Below are 15,884 nucleotides of genomic sequence, written 5' to 3'. Positions count from 1 at the left end.
TCAAAATCACAAGTTTTCATTTAGAGCAGCAGCTGACAGGTCAGTGACACTCGCGCCTGGCTAAGCAGAAGCTCAGCTAATTCATGCAACTTTATTTGTGCTTAAAATAACTTGTAGCCCTCAGCTAACCCACACCATTAGTTCCACATCAGCGACAGCCACAGTCCATTCCACGGCAAAGCCGCTGTCACACCGAGAGATCGGAGAAGGGATCTCCTCCAAATCAAACAGTTTACAGCCGTCACAGTTTCAGTGGGATAACAGGCCAGTACTTGGGCTGTTTGAGGTCGCAGTTTCTGTCGAAATTGAGCTGCATCGCTGCCTCCATGGCCAGCATCTTGGCGGCGTCCTTGCCATAGAGCTTCTTCATCTCCGCCCCGCGTCTCTCGCCGGGTCGGTCCGAGGGAGGAGCCGCGCTGCTTCGCCAGGAGACGCCGCGGAGGTCCTGGTCGGCCGGCACGTAGCTGTCGTGCTGCTCGGCCTCCATCTGCTGCTGCTTCTCTGCAAGGACAAGAAAACGGATTATTTTCAGGCACAAAGCATGTCAGCATCCCCAAGCAGAGCTCATTTCCTGATACAATGATGGAGACGGAGGACGTTTGGAGACTCCAATCTTGAACTATTCCTCAACCCCTTGTTCTCTTACTCAGCTCCTCTTTGTGTTTCTCTGTCTGGGCGAAGTACTGCCGAAGCTCCTCGCTGATCTCCATGTTGCTGATGTCGCACTCGATCTCACTGTCCGAGCTGCTCTCCTCGTCCCCGTCCTCTCCGTCCTCTCCGTCGTCGTCGTCCTCCCCTGCGTTCCAGTCCGCGTAGCGCTGCCGCTGGCTGCCGGGACTCCGCCCCTGGCTGTACGTGGGGCCGTAGGCAGCCTCCAAGGCCTTCCGGTAGGCTCGCCTGTGTCTCTGGTGCCAGGCCATGGCCTGCTGGTAGTGCTGCCAGTAGCGGCTGTACATGGGGCTGGAGAACCAGGACATCACGGTGCTTATGTCCTCCTGCAGAAGATCAGTACAGCTTTTAGGCTTATTTTCATATTATTCACAGTGGTTTCATGAGCAATCTGCCAGTTAATTAAAAAAGGTAAACTGGGCCCCTTTGCACTGAATTTGTAGTTAAAAAAAGACCAAAAACATGTAATGTGTTCTCACTTAACTGCACATACAAGAGAGGAAATGTGTCACTTCCTGTGGACATAACACCCGAGTTTCCTGTGGGAATACAACTCCTCCACTTTGCCGAACACCTTTAATGGGCGAAAAACGGTAAGATTGTACCTTCTCGGCTGCCTTACCATGTTCGAAGACGTCTTGCAGTTGTGGGAATCTTCCGGGTTAACGTTGCTAACGTTATTCCACCCGCAAACCTTCCAATCCTGAAAGATAAAGAATAACTATTAACAACACACAGCTGACGAACAGTCAAATGTAACGATATCTTCTATTTCCAGGCTGAACGCCTCTATTTAGCGAACATTTACCTGCTAGATGTCGACTTGTTTATCGGCTCACGTTGCTTCCTGTTTCAAAAATTTCCCAGCAGCCTTTGAGCCACAGCAAAATAAAGAATCCGGCTAAGTGGCTCCGCCTAGTGGACACTTTGTGCACATGCAGGATATTCACTATACTGGACTGGAATAAATAGGAGATGCAGTTCCTTGTCTTTCAGTTATTGTCCTTTTTTTTTAATGTAAGTTTATTTTAATTGAGAAGTTTTAGTAGGCAATCTCTTTATCCCAATCTCTAAATGTGTCTGAATGTAGTTCGTTTTTTTAGCTTCACTTGTACAATATTGTTTGAAGAGTAAAGTTGAAGATTTAAAAAGGCTCTTTTCATTTTCTATTTTTTGCACCTTGCCTGAAAGGGGGGGTGTAACACAGAGTGTCTGAGTGCTGTGAGACATGTTTGACTGTATATCTAGTGTCATGCTTCGGCTTGAGGCTTCAAAGCTTTCAGAGGAAATGCAAAAAGACAGATGTGGCTTTTCAAAACACATTTCCTCTTATGATGTTTGAATGGATGAGATCCCACACCACAATAAGTATTTTCTCTTTTCCAGAACATGGATTATCTGAAGTATATCATGTATTACTTCCTTGAACACCACCTTAGATTGATGTGTTCAGTGCTTTGTGGTGAATGCATGCTGTGTTTATCAATGTATTTCATTATTGTCAAGGTAAACTATGACCTTACTATATGAAGATGGTTCTACTTTCTTCTTTAATTTACAGCTAAACTAAAGATACATAAAATACTTTGGATCATCAAAGATCAAAGACTTTTCCTTCAGGAGATGCAGCTCAAAGTACTTTACAATTACAAATGCAACCCATTAAAACAGGGGCAAATACACAAATAACACTTCTTGAGACACTGGAGGTAGTGAGCGCGGTGCCACGTGATTTAGTTATTCAACACAATGCTGTATGCGGATACGAGAGGAAATCTAATCTGATTATTCCAGTTATCAGACGTTCAACCTGTTCATACTCCCAGTTCAGGTTCCTGTTGTCCTGGTTATGGTCTTGACAGCTTTGCGGGGGCTTCGCTGTCTTCATCCACTATTCATCCGGCTATTCTAAAGGGAGCACGTTGACCCACTGAGCTTTGCCTCTGAGTTGTGTTTAAAAGTTTTGTGTGAGGTGTTCTCATGTTTTTAAATGTGGCCTGCAACATAAGTTGAACTCCTGGATGTTTTATGTGCGTTTCTCTGGGTGTGTACGGATGCATTGATACTGCAGAGGCATCCCTCTTGGGAACAATAAAGTTGTACATCCTCAAACAAGTTCTTGAGTGCTTAGATTTGACATTATTTGAAAGGTCACATGCAGACACGAAACAAATGCTCATGGCCAGAATTGAACCCTGTATTTATAGCTTATGGCGCTGTGTGTGTCTTAACCGTGAGGCCACCACACCGTCTCTGAGCTGATGCTAAGGCGAGAGTGTTGTAGCGACTTTGCCGCAGTAGAAGAAGCCTTTTGTAAATTGCAGATCATTTACAGCAGTCCTGTGACCATCTATTGAAATAACAGATAAACAGTCTTTAGATCTTGTACTTCAGTAAAAGTACTAAAACCACAAAGTAAAAATGTGGTCCTACGTTTAAAGGTTAAAAGTGTGACTGTTATATTATTATATATTCTATCATTAGATTCTTATTTCTAACGCTTTAATTTAAAAACAGGAATCTGCTTTATTATGTGTCGGATTGCAACTGAGGTTATTTTCTCTCCATTAATCAATTAACTGGTTGGTTTGCAAAATAATCATAAAATTGTGACACTTTCACAATTATTTAAACATAATTTAAAACAATGGGGAAAAAAACAATCATTGAAATATTTGCTAAAACCTTTTATAAACCAAAATTAGGATTAAGATTATAATAATTAATACACAATAAGTATCAGGATTCAACCTTCTTCAGTCTGAATTTGGATGATCAGGAAACAGACGGTGGAGAAAATAATAAAATATGAAAACATTTGAACCGTGACGATATTATCCCACAATAAAATGTCTTATTTTATTAATGTGAACAAAACAACAATAATACTTGAAGCTTGTTGATGAGGAGAAGTATAGTTTGTTGATGGATTCTTTTTGGGTAAAGACACAGAGGAATGATGAGATACCTGAAATGTAAATGCATAATATCGTGTCTTATTCCTCTTGTCGGGTCAATTAAAATTGTTAGGAATTAGGATTTATTGGAATTTCAGAAGTAAAGATTATTCTGTAAAATGCACACAAGCTAAATATTTATGCTTGTATAAAATTCCTTTACTCAGGGAAATAAGATATTTAAAGTCGTTGAAGCTCTGCTCGGATCTGTATGCTCTGAATTCTGTGGAAATCACCAAGATAAAAACAAACTAAAAAAACTGAGCATCATTTCCTTCTCTATGATGCTACGTTTCAGACGTGGCCACGTCTTGCACTTCCTTTCTAGGACCCTACACCGTCTTCTTTTAGTTTGGGCTCATTGTTTGCAGTATAGTTTACAGACTGCCACCCTGTTCAGAGCTCTCGACCATCATGGACGAGCTCACACAGATGTGTTGTGTTCTTCTTCTGCCGCTGTGCTTGTGTTTTAACTCTGAAGGTACTGAACTTCTTTACATGACGTTCATGCAAGAAGTCAGTCAGTTTTGCAGTTTGTCTGTAATAAGTTTCCCAATTTTTGATTGTTTGCAGTGACTGAAAGGAAAACCATTGGGAGAGAACCAGACGTCACTCCAATATGCACCAATGCAACAGAGGATATCATCACTCTCATAGTGTGTGAGATCAGAACAGAGAGGAGCGGAGGAGAGTGTCGTCTGCTGTATCGATACGGAGAAGACTTTGTGCACGAATGTGACTCCAGGTTCACACTTATGATGGAGAATCAGACTGTGTTTCTCCACCTGACCAGTTTAACACCAGTGGACAGTGGGAACTACACCTGTGAGTGTTCACGCAATGGTGGGATAGATACTCTCCGTCTGAATATCATTGTGGAAGGTAAATGTTTCATTCATTTTCCTGCTTTTGTGCTTCAAACGTTAGGCATTTCTCTAAGTTTAAGATGGTAATTTCCCACTGCATTGTCAACATTATCGAGAAATATCTTACGATAAAATGATGCATGTACTTATGTATGAAATTAGACCCATTTATAGGTTCTGTTTAAAGAACAAAACATTGTTTTAGCGTGATGTCTGTGGAAGTGAAATGCAGATTCCACAGTGTAGTGCAGATATAAAATATGTGATTATAGAAATTTGGTTTTGCAGAGGATATAAGTTACAAAATATTAGAATCATAATGTTTCTTTACAAACTGAGTAAATACCAGCGCATTTATCTGATTTCTGTCTTTACAATTTTTTAGAGGAAGCCGCCAGCAGGTTTACTTCCACTCTAATTCAATGTGCTTTGATTGGAGTAACTACTTTAGTCATCACTATAACTGGACTTATGTTCGGGTTGATCTGCAAAAGAAAACGGTGAGAGACTAATATAAATGTGTGTGTGTGTGTATGTGTATTTGGTGATGCACTAACTGATAACTCTTCTAATTTAAAGTGACCGTTCAAGGTCAGCCACATCTGGATTATCTGTATGTGAAACTCCCAACTCTTTTGTAAGTAATGTAGCCTATATGTACCATGTACCTTTAAGCTCTCACATATAACCTTAAACCACTTATTGAAAAGCTGTAGTTTCTGTAAGTCAGGTAAGAATATGTTTCCTTATAGGATGAAGATGACCCAGACGACCCCTATACAAGCCTCCAGCAACCAGCCAGTGATCTCTACCAAACTATCTCAAGAAGTAACATCGAAAATATCTGCTTTAACAACCAGGAAATAGATGGAGGAGAGTCTGATCAAAGTTACGAGGACCTTTATGAAAATGTTTAAACTAAAGAGTCAAGATTACACTGTAAGTTAGGACTGTGACTTGTGTTTGCACTTGTGTACTGATTTCTTCAAATAAAATGTGATGTAAAAATAAAAAAAAGATGATCTGGGAAAACTCTTTTTGAGCTTTATATTTCACTAGTATTAGGAAGTGCAAAAAAGTGTTTCACTACATCAAATATTCAAGATGCATTGTCTGAAAACAAGTTTCTATATCTCACTGAAATGTTACTTGTAACTGTGTCCAATATTAAGTGTTATGAGATATTTTAACCAGTAATTAGACAAATATATTTAGTAAGATCTGACATTTTTGCCTCGGTATTTCCATGTCACAATAACATTTAGCCTTTTAAGTACTTTGTTCATAAATGCCCTGTATCAGTCAAATGAAATAAAGTGTGGAACATATCATTTCTCTTATCAGAGTATTTTAATTATCTTTGAACACACACACAATATGTCAAGATAATGTACTTAAAAGGATACAAAGAGAAGAATTTGGGGTCTTTTGGCCATGATTATTATTACTATTGTTGTCATCATTGTTATTAATAATGTTAATTGCAACTGCATCATGCTAATGGAGGAGTGAGCGTGTCATTCTTACCGTCACATGAACTAGTTCTGTATGAAGACGACACACTGGTTTCTTTGTGAAACAGGCCAGAGACTTAAATAGCATGAACTTTAAGAGACCCTATTCTCAGCCCAAGCTCAGGTTTCTAAAACTGTTCTGACCACAATGACGCACACAATACTTCATTCTGATTGGATTAAGCACAACTGATGCTTTATGATTAGACATCTCATCGCAGACACGTTGGAGGCAGACACAAGCAGTTTGTGATGATGAGCGTCTCAGAGTGTGTCGGTGTGAAAGTAGAAGCTCCTATAGCACCACTTCCTTTTTCGTACCTTTGTGAGAGTTTGAGGTTTAGATGCCCACCTCCCTTCAGTACAAGATAACGATCACTTGCAACTTTAGTTGCTGCTTTACCAGTATGTCGGAATGGAAACTGTGCCTTGTTCTGCTTCTGCCGCTAACACTGTGTTTTGACCTCGAAGGTAATCACACATTTTAGTTGTTTTTCTCTGTTTTTCTAATATTCACAAAATGCGAAAGATATTGCAATCTCTAACTGACTATTGTTTGCAGAGACTGAAAGGAAAACCAATGGGAAAGAACCCGACATCACTCGAATATGCACCAATGCAACAGAGGATATCATCACTCTTATAGTGTGTAAGATCAGAACAGAGAGGACTGGAGGAGAGTGTCGTCTGCTGTATCGATACGGAGAAGACTTTGTGCATAAATGTGACTCCAGGTTCACACTTATGATGGAGAATCAGACTGTGTTTCTCCACCTGACCAGTTTAACACCAGTGGACAGTGGGAACTACACCTGTGAGTGTTCACGCAATGGTGGGACAGATACTCTCCGTCTGAATATCATTGTGGAAGGTAAACACATTTTATGCATTTTGCTTTAAGGTTAAACAGAGCAAATACCTGTCGTGTTTCTGACAAAGACATTTGTCTTTACACTGTTTCAGAGCAGGAAGACACCGGCATGACATCACACAGGCAGATTCTAAATGTGTTGATCGGTGCAACGATAGCCATCACAATAACTGCAGTCATATGGTTGATCTACAGAGGAATACGTCATAGGTGAGAGTAACACTGTAATATTACTATTGTTGGGAATAACTTAACAGCATTGGATGTCTATAACAGTATAAATATCCATCGTGGTGAACACATATTAGTTGATATACCATTTGTTAAGTTCAAGTATATGTTTAAAATCTCAAAAATATGCAGATCTTGACTGTTATTTCCATTTGTTTCTGCTCTATAAGAATAGAGTGAATTAACATTAAGAGTGTTACTAATGCGTTGTTGTCTGGCCCAGCAGAAGACAACCAGAACCACTGAGCAGTCTTCCAAACACGGTACTGCATTTACATGGATGTGGTTCATCTGGCTTTAGTTATTTACAGTATTTACTAAATACGCGTGTCTTTCTGCAGGAGCCAGAAGACATCGAGCCGTACAGCACCTACATACAGAGAGAGAGCGGCCTTTATTCAACTGTCATACTACGATAACTGTAACAACAACAATAATCACTCACGCATGTCCACCACAGAGGACACACAGTCAGAGACGCTTCTGTGGAGCTCCGTCTATGTTCGCTTCTATTCCAAGTGAAATGAGGCCTGTTGTCCACGAGATGGCACTCTTTAACTCTGTGACGAATGTACCCTGTATGTAAGTTTACTGTAATAATTAAAGAAACAATCTAAAAAATAAACAGTTAAAACTTAGTTGTTGGTCCCGTCTCTAAATCTAAATGTCTAAATGTGTACAAACCAATTAAAGGAAAAGATATTCCTCTTCTAAATTATAGGAGATTGTGTTGTTACAATGAATGAGCTACAATGTTCTTTCATTTTCAGTCTGCAAACACTTTTCATCCCCTGTTGTTATTGTTGTTCTCTCTGGTGCTTCCCTGCTAGCATTCCTCTTTATTCACAGAGGAAGTACAGACTGGGTCACAAGCGTTTGGTTTGAGTTTGACACGCCAGATTTGAGGGAAATTAGTCGGCTGCCCTGATTTAAACAGCAAATTCAGCATCCGCCTTTTTCAATGACATTCAATCAAGAACGTTGGCCTGGACGAGGTCCTATGAGGCAAACCAAGCTGTCAGACACATTGAGTGTAAAACACCAAAGAAGACAGAGCTATAATGCATTCTACTGAATTAAGTCCATTTAGCATTTTCTCAGACACATAGCTCGATTTCTACATCAAGTAGGCTACTCAATCAGCAAAACAACAAAAGATTTTGATGCACAAGTTTGAGGTACACATTTTATACTTTATATTTCTTTAGCCTCCTACATTTCAGACAAGATGAGGGTGATTGTTTGGTTTGGTGCTTCTTGGGTTGCCGGCGCGTTAAACTACAAAACAAAACCAAGAAAACTGAAGTTATCTTGCGACTGACTTTGCAGGCTGTGACTATCAACTGCTGCACTAAGATAACTTTGAAGAAGTGGAACATGTGACTAAAATAATAATAATACTCCCTCGTAGACACTTCCTCGTCTAATATAGATCATAGGGCTTTAAATTGACTGTTGGTTGGTAAACCGCCAGCTGCTTATTATGCTTCCGCGTGGCATCCTGGTTTAATATTACAGGTGTCAGCACAGCTGTCTGGTAGCGCAGGTACTTTCCAGGTGTAATTCATATTTTGGAATAGATTGTTTTAAATTTCCAAAATACAATCGGCTGCTCTAGGACTCAATATCAAGAGCTGCATCCCTATTGCACAATGTAGTTACACACCTTTATACAAAATGTACAATCAAACCTGCAACGTTGCCACTTTGCAGTTGTCTAATCTTAAGGTTTTAAGCATTAATAAATGTTATAGTGAAATTGAAAATGGTTGATGATTGAGGAGGGAGCATGTAACATTATTTATCTCCAGGCTGTGGTTAACATGCAACTCTCCCACACAGAGCAGTTAGGTTCTTTCCAACAGGGATATCAAAAGACTTAAGAGGAATTATATACAGTGACTTCCCCTCAGCGCTATTTTGTAAACAAGATTTCACAAGAGATTTAATTATGAGATCGTATATCGCACAATAAACCTGCAGCAGCATGATATATGGGACGTGCATCAACATCCTGGCTGCACCCTCTTCCTTTCTGTTGCGCTTTGCTTTGAAGAGGTGAGTCATGCTTTTATAACTAGAAATATACAATCCAGGATTATAGCAACAATCTACCATTGACCGATTTCCTGAAGAACAGTTTCACGATTAGAAAACATTCCTTGTGTGTGCTTCGGCATCGGAATGCATTGTGAGGGGTTCCTGAACATGACATCATTCAGTTATAGGGGACACTCCCTGCTCATCTTCTGCTTCATACTTGTATTTTGAGTTTGTACTAGAACAGGTTTGCATGCTTTAATGTTCAAAAGACACATTATTTTTCTCTTGGTGTCAGTCTGAAAACAGCCGGGGACTAACTGTGTCCATACAACGCTTAGCGGCACTAATACCAGCTACTGCATACAGTAGTAACCTTGGGACCTTATTTTGTAAGATTTTAAAAGATTGTGTAATTTAAAAAAATAGACGTGAATCATGGTTTACAAAGAACTCAATCTCTGTTCAACGTGATTGTCTTACTGCCAAGTGGCCACCATGATGAAGCATCCTGACAGGAACATTAGAGTTGATTGTTTCCTGTCTGGTAGTAATCCCACTAAAATACAATGAAAGCATGACGGGACACGTTCAAGACGTGACTGGGATATGAATTTGCAGTATTATTTTCTCTGTTTTATAAATTTGTTTCTTTGCCCTCTTGTCACACAGAAGTACAGTCCTGCCCCCTCGTCGAGGTGGACTTTTTCAAATGAGTTCAAGTTTGCTGGAGCAACAAATGTCAAGCATCACGTGTTTGTCATCCCACTTACAGTTATGGGAATTCGATTGTGATCACATACTTTGCAGGGAAATGTTAAACCTCGAAACACCATGAGCCCACAAGGGACTTCTGCTTCTGCTCTGGGATTTTTTTCTGATCACTTACAGGACTACAGTACTAAATACAGTAAGTATACCATTTACTGGACTTCACTGTAATATTCAGCAGAGTGAGTTTCAAATGACACACTCATTTAATGCGACGTCACCCTTTATTTACACTGTTATCTCGCGTAGTCTAATTGATTTCTTCAATCAAATATGGTATGAATATCCATAAGGATATGTTTTACCTTGATAGCAGCTTCGGGAATGCAGTCCGTTTTTCAGATCATGTATATTCAACCACAGCCTCTTATAATGAGACTTTTCTCTGTTGAAGACACATTTGCTTTAAAGCATTCATTATTCAAAGTCTCAGGTTATATGTTCATTGAGGTATAAATATCAAAGGCGTATGAGAAATTCCCTCCCATCGTCTCTTTCTTTCAGTTTTACTTTGAGCCGCCTTTTAAAGGAAGCACAGAGGCTGGAGTGAAAGAGCGCTGGAGGCTACCACTAGAAGAAGATGCTGTTGATCCTGATACTTACTGCTTTGCTGCGTAGAGGTAAGTGACCTTCTATATTCTCTGTACTACTGTTTTTTATATTCAAGAATACAATCCAGCTTTTTTTTTACATGTACTGTATGTATATGTTTTCAAGTCTGCATTTACTGACACCCAGCTGTTGTTATTATCAGCCTCCACATCGCAGATCACTGGCTATGGAAATAAAACAGCTGACTATGGCGGGGACGCCCACTACTCATGCTCATTAGCCGACTCCACAGGTGAGAATGTTCTTCTTCTTGCCAGTGAAAACGTGCCCGGTGGTGGGAGTATTCAGATCCTTAGCGCAGGTAAAATACCACTGTGAAAATACTCTGTTACAAGTCCTGCATTGAAAATGTTACTTAACTGAAAGTATGCGAGTACAATCAAGAAAATGTACTTTAAGTATTAAAATAAAAGCATTGGTGGAGGTGGAACTCATTTTTAACAATATTTTACAGGACATCAGCTAAAGCGTATTGAAACAAATTGTGAAATAAAAAGTGTTTTTTTAGCCGAACTGGGTATTACATCAACAAGCACAAAAGAGTAAATGTTTTAATTGGAGGATTACCATTCCCAACAGGTGTGCTCCAGGTCACATGGCAGAAGCTTTTCAATGAAGAGGTCATTGAGAATTTGGCAACCTACAGCAAGAGGTTTGGACAGCAAGTAAATGATCCTCACAGGGGGAAAGTGATCTTCACGGAGGCGTCGCTCAGCTCGACATCCATCACTCTGAGGAACGTAACATGGGGGGACGAAAGCTGTTATATTTGTTCTTTCAACGCGTACCCTGATGGGTCCAAAAGAAAGCAGACCTGCCTCACCGTGAAAGGTAAATTGCAGCAAATACAGATGTGAATTCTGAAGGAAAATGTGTTGGAATTATCGTCTTATTCTGGGAATACAAGAGAAGAAAGAAAGAAAAAGATTAGAATTATACCAGCATTGTTTTTGCTGGTTGAAGCCGGAAATCAAGACTTTTTCTAATAGAGTTCTGTTCATTTTGTAATTTTTTATATGGCCTTATTTGTGTCAAAATGGCTTCAGCCCTCATAATGACAAATTCTAATTCTCTATGAAGGGATATCCAAGGTGAGCACGGAAGTGCAACCTCCTAAAAGTGATCGTGAGGACGAGGACGTGGAGGTTGTGTTCAGCTGCTCTGCTACAGGTAAACCAGCTCCAACCATTCACTGGGACCTCTCGCCGGGTGCCACCAGCTCAGACCAACCGCTGACCTCGACAGAAACAAACGGTGACCACACATTTACCAGCAGCAGGAACGTCACCCTGCAAGTACCCGCAGGCTGGACGGGACACGTGGACTGTCTGCTGAACAGGGGAGCGGCGGGACAAAGGCGCGAGAGGATTCCTTTTTCTTTACCTGCCAGGAAGAAGGAAGAGGAGGGTATGTCAATCATTTTGCATAGACCAGTAGGATGCTCTTTTATCCCCATCAGTCTCATTCCCATCTGGTGGTGAAACGTATCCTCATACAACGGTTGCGTAAGATATCCAATGGAAAATGACTCATAATTCTTCACCTGAAGGAGGCTTTGTGCGTCGTCGCCGATGGCAAAGCGTCGGTATTTGACCCCCTGGGAATGAGAATGGGCCGGCTCTTTGGAAACCTATCTAGGGAACTCCCATTGTCTATCTTGTTCTAGTGTACTGGAAGATCAGCTGACTAGAAACTCCCCAGAAATTTGCTAAATATTCTGAATAACTTGAAGGGATGTCATTTGATTTTGGTGTGCCACTTAGCCTCTAATTATACCCTTTAGTCATTTCCTGACACTGTTAAGAGGACATCTTTATTATGAGAGGCCTGCTTGTGTCCCAGTACTCAAAGTTCCTGACTTGAGGAAGTCAGGGATTTGCAGTAAATGTTAATGACCTAAGCATGCGTGACTAAGCAAACAGTAAACAGAGTCAGCTGTGCTGCAATTGTTTCAGTTTCACTTCCGTGTAGCTTTCATGATCAAGGAACAGTAGAGTGAGTCAACACTCTCTGGAGGAGGTCATGTGACAGATCTGGGAAGTTCATACTCCTCATCTAAAAGCAATGACTTCACCTTCCTCTTCTAGGGAAATGTCATTGACCTTTTCCCCATGCTGACTAGCCCTGTGTTGTTTGTCTCCAGGGAGAGGACTGTCTTCGGTAGGGATTGCACTTGTAATCACTGCAACTGCTGTGTTGCTCATTTCATTGCTTGCTGCTGCAATGACACGAAAAAGGTGAGATATTTGACAACGACATTTGGGAATGTACATGTAGTATAATTCTCCTTATAATGAACTTTCTTTCTTTTTTTCTTCCTGGCAGGTTAAAGGGTACCAGAAGAAATGAAAATGTTGTATGAGCCTTTCACTCGAGCAATATAAAAATCTGCATTTTATTGCATCTAAACTGTAGAGGTGGAACGGTGAGTTAAGCTATTATTAGGCTATCTACCTTGTCTTTTTCAGTTCAATGCTCAGCACTTTAACTATTTATGGAGCTACAAGCAACTTGTTCAGGCTTTGCAGAAAGCAAAGGTTTAGTATTAGAACAGAGCAACTCTGAGGTACAGTGAGCAGAACAATATGTGGTTTACAAAGAGCATAATTCACTTTTAGGCAGTTAACGTCGCTCTTGTTCACATTTACTGTGATTGCAACATAGTCCAGTCGTAAAAGTTTGCTTCGAACTATCTAGCAGGCTGGTTATCAGCACAACAAGCTGATGAGTTTAGATGAAAACGAGCAAATGTGCCGTGGAGCTATAGTGCCATCTAGTGAACTTTGTGGGGAAGAAGACGAGCCCAAGTTCTCACCAAAGAATTTGATAGATTTCTACATGTTGTTGTTTTGCACAGCAAATTGGAACTGTTTATCTGAGTAAGTTATCTTTAAAGTCGACATGTGAATGTGATTATTGTATTGCAAAATTATCATATTTAAATCCAGCTATATGTATACTGATTATTCATAATATAGTACACAATAGACATGATATATAAAGAATTGTGTTACACTTTAATGATCACCTGTACAAACATTTATTGCTCAACTGACTGTAAGGTTGTAACTGTGTGACATATACTGTATTTAAGTCTTGTTTTGACTCATCACTGTCAAAATGTACAAAGTTTCAAATGATCTTATCTGTTTATGTTTTAGTAATTTATTCTCTGGCACATTGCATATGAATATGTATTTTTGTTTGGTTAGTAAAGCATTCATGTTTTAAGTGATTTCACTTATGTTCACTACATGTTTTCTGTTGCTCTGGGTTATATCTATAAGACATTTATTAAGCAAATAAGCAGCAGAACAACAGAGTCAGACCAGACTCATTGTCATTCATTCTATTCATATATATGACTGCGAGGGGTTGTTTCTTAATGATCTGGTAATAAACATCATGGGACACTGAATCACAGTTCAGAAACCAAGATGCCCGACTTCCCACCAAAGCACGTGTGAAAACATGCAAGTGCTCTTATCTTCCTCATCACTGCACCAACCCGTCACAAAGGACCTGAGAAGGAATGGAGAAATAAAATAATGGAGCCAAAAAACCTTCAGTTTAAATGTCTTTTGTTTTAATTCTATAATAATGCCCTTATTTATTTTCGAAGAATTAGTTAACTATATTAATACAGCACAAACTGCTGTGACAGAGGACGCCAACACAGGATACTCACCAATGGTATTTATTGCTCAATGCACATCCACCCTGACATAACAAATGTATGGTTTTAATTCTGGTGAAGTTAGTAGTTTTTCATCCAGGTGCTAATTAATCCCTGTCAAACACTGGAAGTAAATGAATCAAATGTAAACTCTTTTAAAATGTGTGTGTCCCTTTAAGGATATAAATCATGAGTCACAGGGACAAAGTTCACAAATGACTCTTCTGGAGTTATCTGTCTGTACCTGGGCAACAGGAACACTTCTGGCGATAGATTCTAATCATTATGGAAAGATGTCCCCCCGTGCAGTCCTACATTTCCTTTGTGTGTTGGGAGTCTTTCACAAAGGTAAGGAAGCGATGATACACATGTGTTTCCCGACCTTTAGATCGAAATATGTGATTCATTTATTTGATTTAAAGCACAGCTGTGTGACTCTCGTATGTTTATTGTATAAAGTTACGTTTTTGGAGCTTAATATGATTGCATCGATTACCTAATATTCTATCTCACATTTTGCAAATAAACGTCTTTTATTAATCAAACTCCGTCAGAACTGGAATTGCAGTTTCTTTGCTCATTACATCCACAATGAGAGCTGTTATATCCTGCTGATCTTTTTTCTTTTCTCCAGAACGGGTCAGCAGTGATATTAATGCTGCCTTATGCAATTTATTTATTATGAATATTGTTATATTTCTGGGGAGTTCTGTTTGTTTTGTGTTTATTTGACTGATATTACTTCCAGACCACAAGGAGAGGATTTATTAGGGTCAGATTCAATTGTGTCAATATGAATATCAATAGTTTGTTTGAATAATGTTTTTTTTCCCAGAAAGATGTGATCCATGATCTCTTCACAAACACGTTTAATGGTGTGCAGTGCCAGCTGGCGTGAACATAGCTACCCACTCTCTTTTGTGTGCCATGCAGACGGAGTCCTGATTTCAAACATGTTTTGCTCTGTGAAGTGAATTCTGTGGAGTATCTCATCATGCACATGTTGTGTTTCCTGCAGGTCAAACCGCTCTGATTGAATCCCAGCACACCGTGTTGGCGGCTTTAGGAGACAACGCCTGCTTGAACTGTCAGCTGATGCAGTCTAAAGATGTCGTGCAGGTCACGTGGCAGAAGATCTCACCTGAGGGGAAGACGGATCTCGCTACCGACAACAAACACTTTGGTCAGAAAGTGAACAGTGGGTTTCAAGGAAGAGTGGCGTTTAAAGCTGCGGGACTGCAGAACAGCTCCATCGTGATCAGGAACGTGACAGACCGAGATCAAGGATGCTATCTCTGTTTGTTCAACACCTACCCTGATGGTGCCCTCACTGGGAGAACATGCCTCCAGCTCTATGGTGAGAACCTTGCTGCAGACACTTCCATAATCCTCTTCTCTGTAATATCACCACTAACAGCATTTAAACATCTTTTCTTTGCAGAGCTGCACAAAGCCGTTCTACATGTCAGAGAATCAAACTCTGCTGAAGAGGTACTTGTGTCCTGCTCGGCCACAGGTCGACCTGCTCCCACCGTGACGCTGACTGTCCCCCACTACAACTCCACCAGCATCACCAACACCAACGGCACAGTCACCGTCACCACGACAGCTGTGCTGTCTCGTCTCAGTGACAACAGCTCGCGGGTTGGATGTGCAGTGCGAGTGCTCTCCGGTCCT

General features: G+C 40.3%; 5 protein-coding genes across 5 annotated transcripts in view; 4 read left to right on the top strand and 1 right to left on the bottom strand.

Annotated features, from left to right (window-relative positions):
• Positions 1–6: 6 nt before the first annotated feature.
• Positions 7–1,544, bottom strand: gemin8 (gem (nuclear organelle) associated protein 8). Its single transcript, XM_031852189.1, has 4 exons — positions 1,478–1,544; positions 1,292–1,372; positions 647–995; positions 7–501 (listed from the first exon to the last, which is right to left on the bottom strand). Exons 2-4 carry the CDS (start codon positions 1,292–1,294, stop codon positions 242–244), a joined length of 612 nt encoding a protein of 203 aa, XP_031708049.1. The 5' UTR covers positions 1,295–1,372; positions 1,478–1,544; the 3' UTR covers positions 7–241.
• Positions 1,545–4,040: 2,496 nt separating this feature from the next.
• On the top strand, positions 4,041–5,566 carry LOC116386138 (uncharacterized). The gene is made up of 5 exons (XM_031852143.1): positions 4,041–4,107; positions 4,200–4,508; positions 4,878–4,992; positions 5,072–5,129; positions 5,245–5,566. The coding sequence occupies exons 1-5, from the start codon at positions 4,041–4,043 to the stop codon at positions 5,407–5,409; spliced, it is 714 nt and encodes a 237-aa protein (XP_031708003.1). The 3' UTR covers positions 5,410–5,566.
• A 601-nt stretch (positions 5,567–6,167) lies between these two features.
• On the top strand, positions 6,168–7,849 carry LOC116385918 (uncharacterized). Its single transcript, XM_031851684.1, has 5 exons — positions 6,168–6,477; positions 6,569–6,877; positions 6,970–7,087; positions 7,335–7,371; positions 7,450–7,849. Exons 1-5 carry the CDS (start codon positions 6,351–6,353, stop codon positions 7,525–7,527), a joined length of 669 nt encoding a protein of 222 aa, XP_031707544.1. The 5' UTR covers positions 6,168–6,350; the 3' UTR covers positions 7,528–7,849.
• Positions 7,850–9,824: 1,975 nt separating this feature from the next.
• On the top strand, positions 9,825–14,111 carry LOC116385917 (OX-2 membrane glycoprotein-like). Its single transcript, XM_031851683.1, has 7 exons — positions 9,825–10,058; positions 10,424–10,539; positions 10,674–10,763; positions 11,111–11,362; positions 11,612–11,938; positions 12,675–12,768; positions 12,857–14,111. Exons 2-7 carry the CDS (start codon positions 10,500–10,502, stop codon positions 12,891–12,893), a joined length of 840 nt encoding a protein of 279 aa, XP_031707543.1. The 5' UTR covers positions 9,825–10,058; positions 10,424–10,499; the 3' UTR covers positions 12,894–14,111.
• Positions 14,112–14,500: 389 nt separating this feature from the next.
• LOC116386137 (OX-2 membrane glycoprotein-like) overlaps positions 14,501–15,884 on the top strand; it is a 1,715-nt gene continuing 331 nt past the window's right edge. Inside the window, exons 1-3 of the mRNA XM_031852141.1 lie at positions 14,501–14,555; positions 15,226–15,564; positions 15,649–15,879. Coding sequence (XP_031708001.1) covers positions 14,501–14,555; positions 15,226–15,564; positions 15,649–15,879 — 625 coding nt within the window. The remainder of the gene's footprint in view (positions 14,556–15,225; positions 15,565–15,648; positions 15,880–15,884) is intronic.

The sequence above is a fragment of the Anarrhichthys ocellatus genome, unplaced genomic scaffold (assembly GCF_004355925.1).
Source record: "Anarrhichthys ocellatus isolate YVR2014 unplaced genomic scaffold, GSC_Weel_1.0 scaffold12, whole genome shotgun sequence".
Taxonomy (NCBI): Eukaryota; Metazoa; Chordata; class Actinopteri; order Perciformes; family Anarhichadidae; genus Anarrhichthys; species Anarrhichthys ocellatus.
Note: the sequence above shows the minus strand (reverse complement) of the source record. Positions and strands in the feature narration are given on the sequence as shown.

Excerpts from the sequence above, each read along its gene's own strand:
- gemin8 (XM_031852189.1), bottom strand. Across the intron at positions 502-646 it reads GAAACACAAAGAGGAGCTGA|AGAAGCAGCAGCAGATGGAG; the intron begins GTAAGAGAACAA and ends TTGTCCTTGCAG.
- LOC116386138 (XM_031852143.1), top strand. The coding sequence starts at position 4,041 with ATGGACGAGCTCACACAGATGTGTTGTGTTCTTCTTCTGCCGCTGTGC. Across the intron at positions 4,108-4,199 it reads CTTGTGTTTTAACTCTGAAG|TGACTGAAAGGAAAACCATT; the intron begins GTACTGAACTTC and ends GATTGTTTGCAG. Across the intron at positions 5,130-5,244 it reads GTGAAACTCCCAACTCTTTT|GATGAAGATGACCCAGACGA; the intron begins GTAAGTAATGTA and ends GTTTCCTTATAG.
- LOC116385918 (XM_031851684.1), top strand. The coding sequence starts at position 6,351 with ATGCCCACCTCCCTTCAGTACAAGATAACGATCACTTGCAACTTTAGT. Across the intron at positions 6,478-6,568 it reads ACTGTGTTTTGACCTCGAAG|AGACTGAAAGGAAAACCAAT; the intron begins GTAATCACACAT and ends TATTGTTTGCAG. Across the intron at positions 6,878-6,969 it reads TCTGAATATCATTGTGGAAG|AGCAGGAAGACACCGGCATG; the intron begins GTAAACACATTT and ends ACACTGTTTCAG.
- LOC116385917 (XM_031851683.1), top strand. The coding sequence starts at position 10,500 with ATGCTGTTGATCCTGATACTTACTGCTTTGCTGCGTAGAG. Across the intron at positions 10,764-11,110 it reads CTCATTAGCCGACTCCACAG|GTGTGCTCCAGGTCACATGG; the intron begins GTGAGAATGTTC and ends CATTCCCAACAG. Across the intron at positions 12,769-12,856 it reads GCTGCAATGACACGAAAAAG|GTTAAAGGGTACCAGAAGAA; the intron begins GTGAGATATTTG and ends TCTTCCTGGCAG.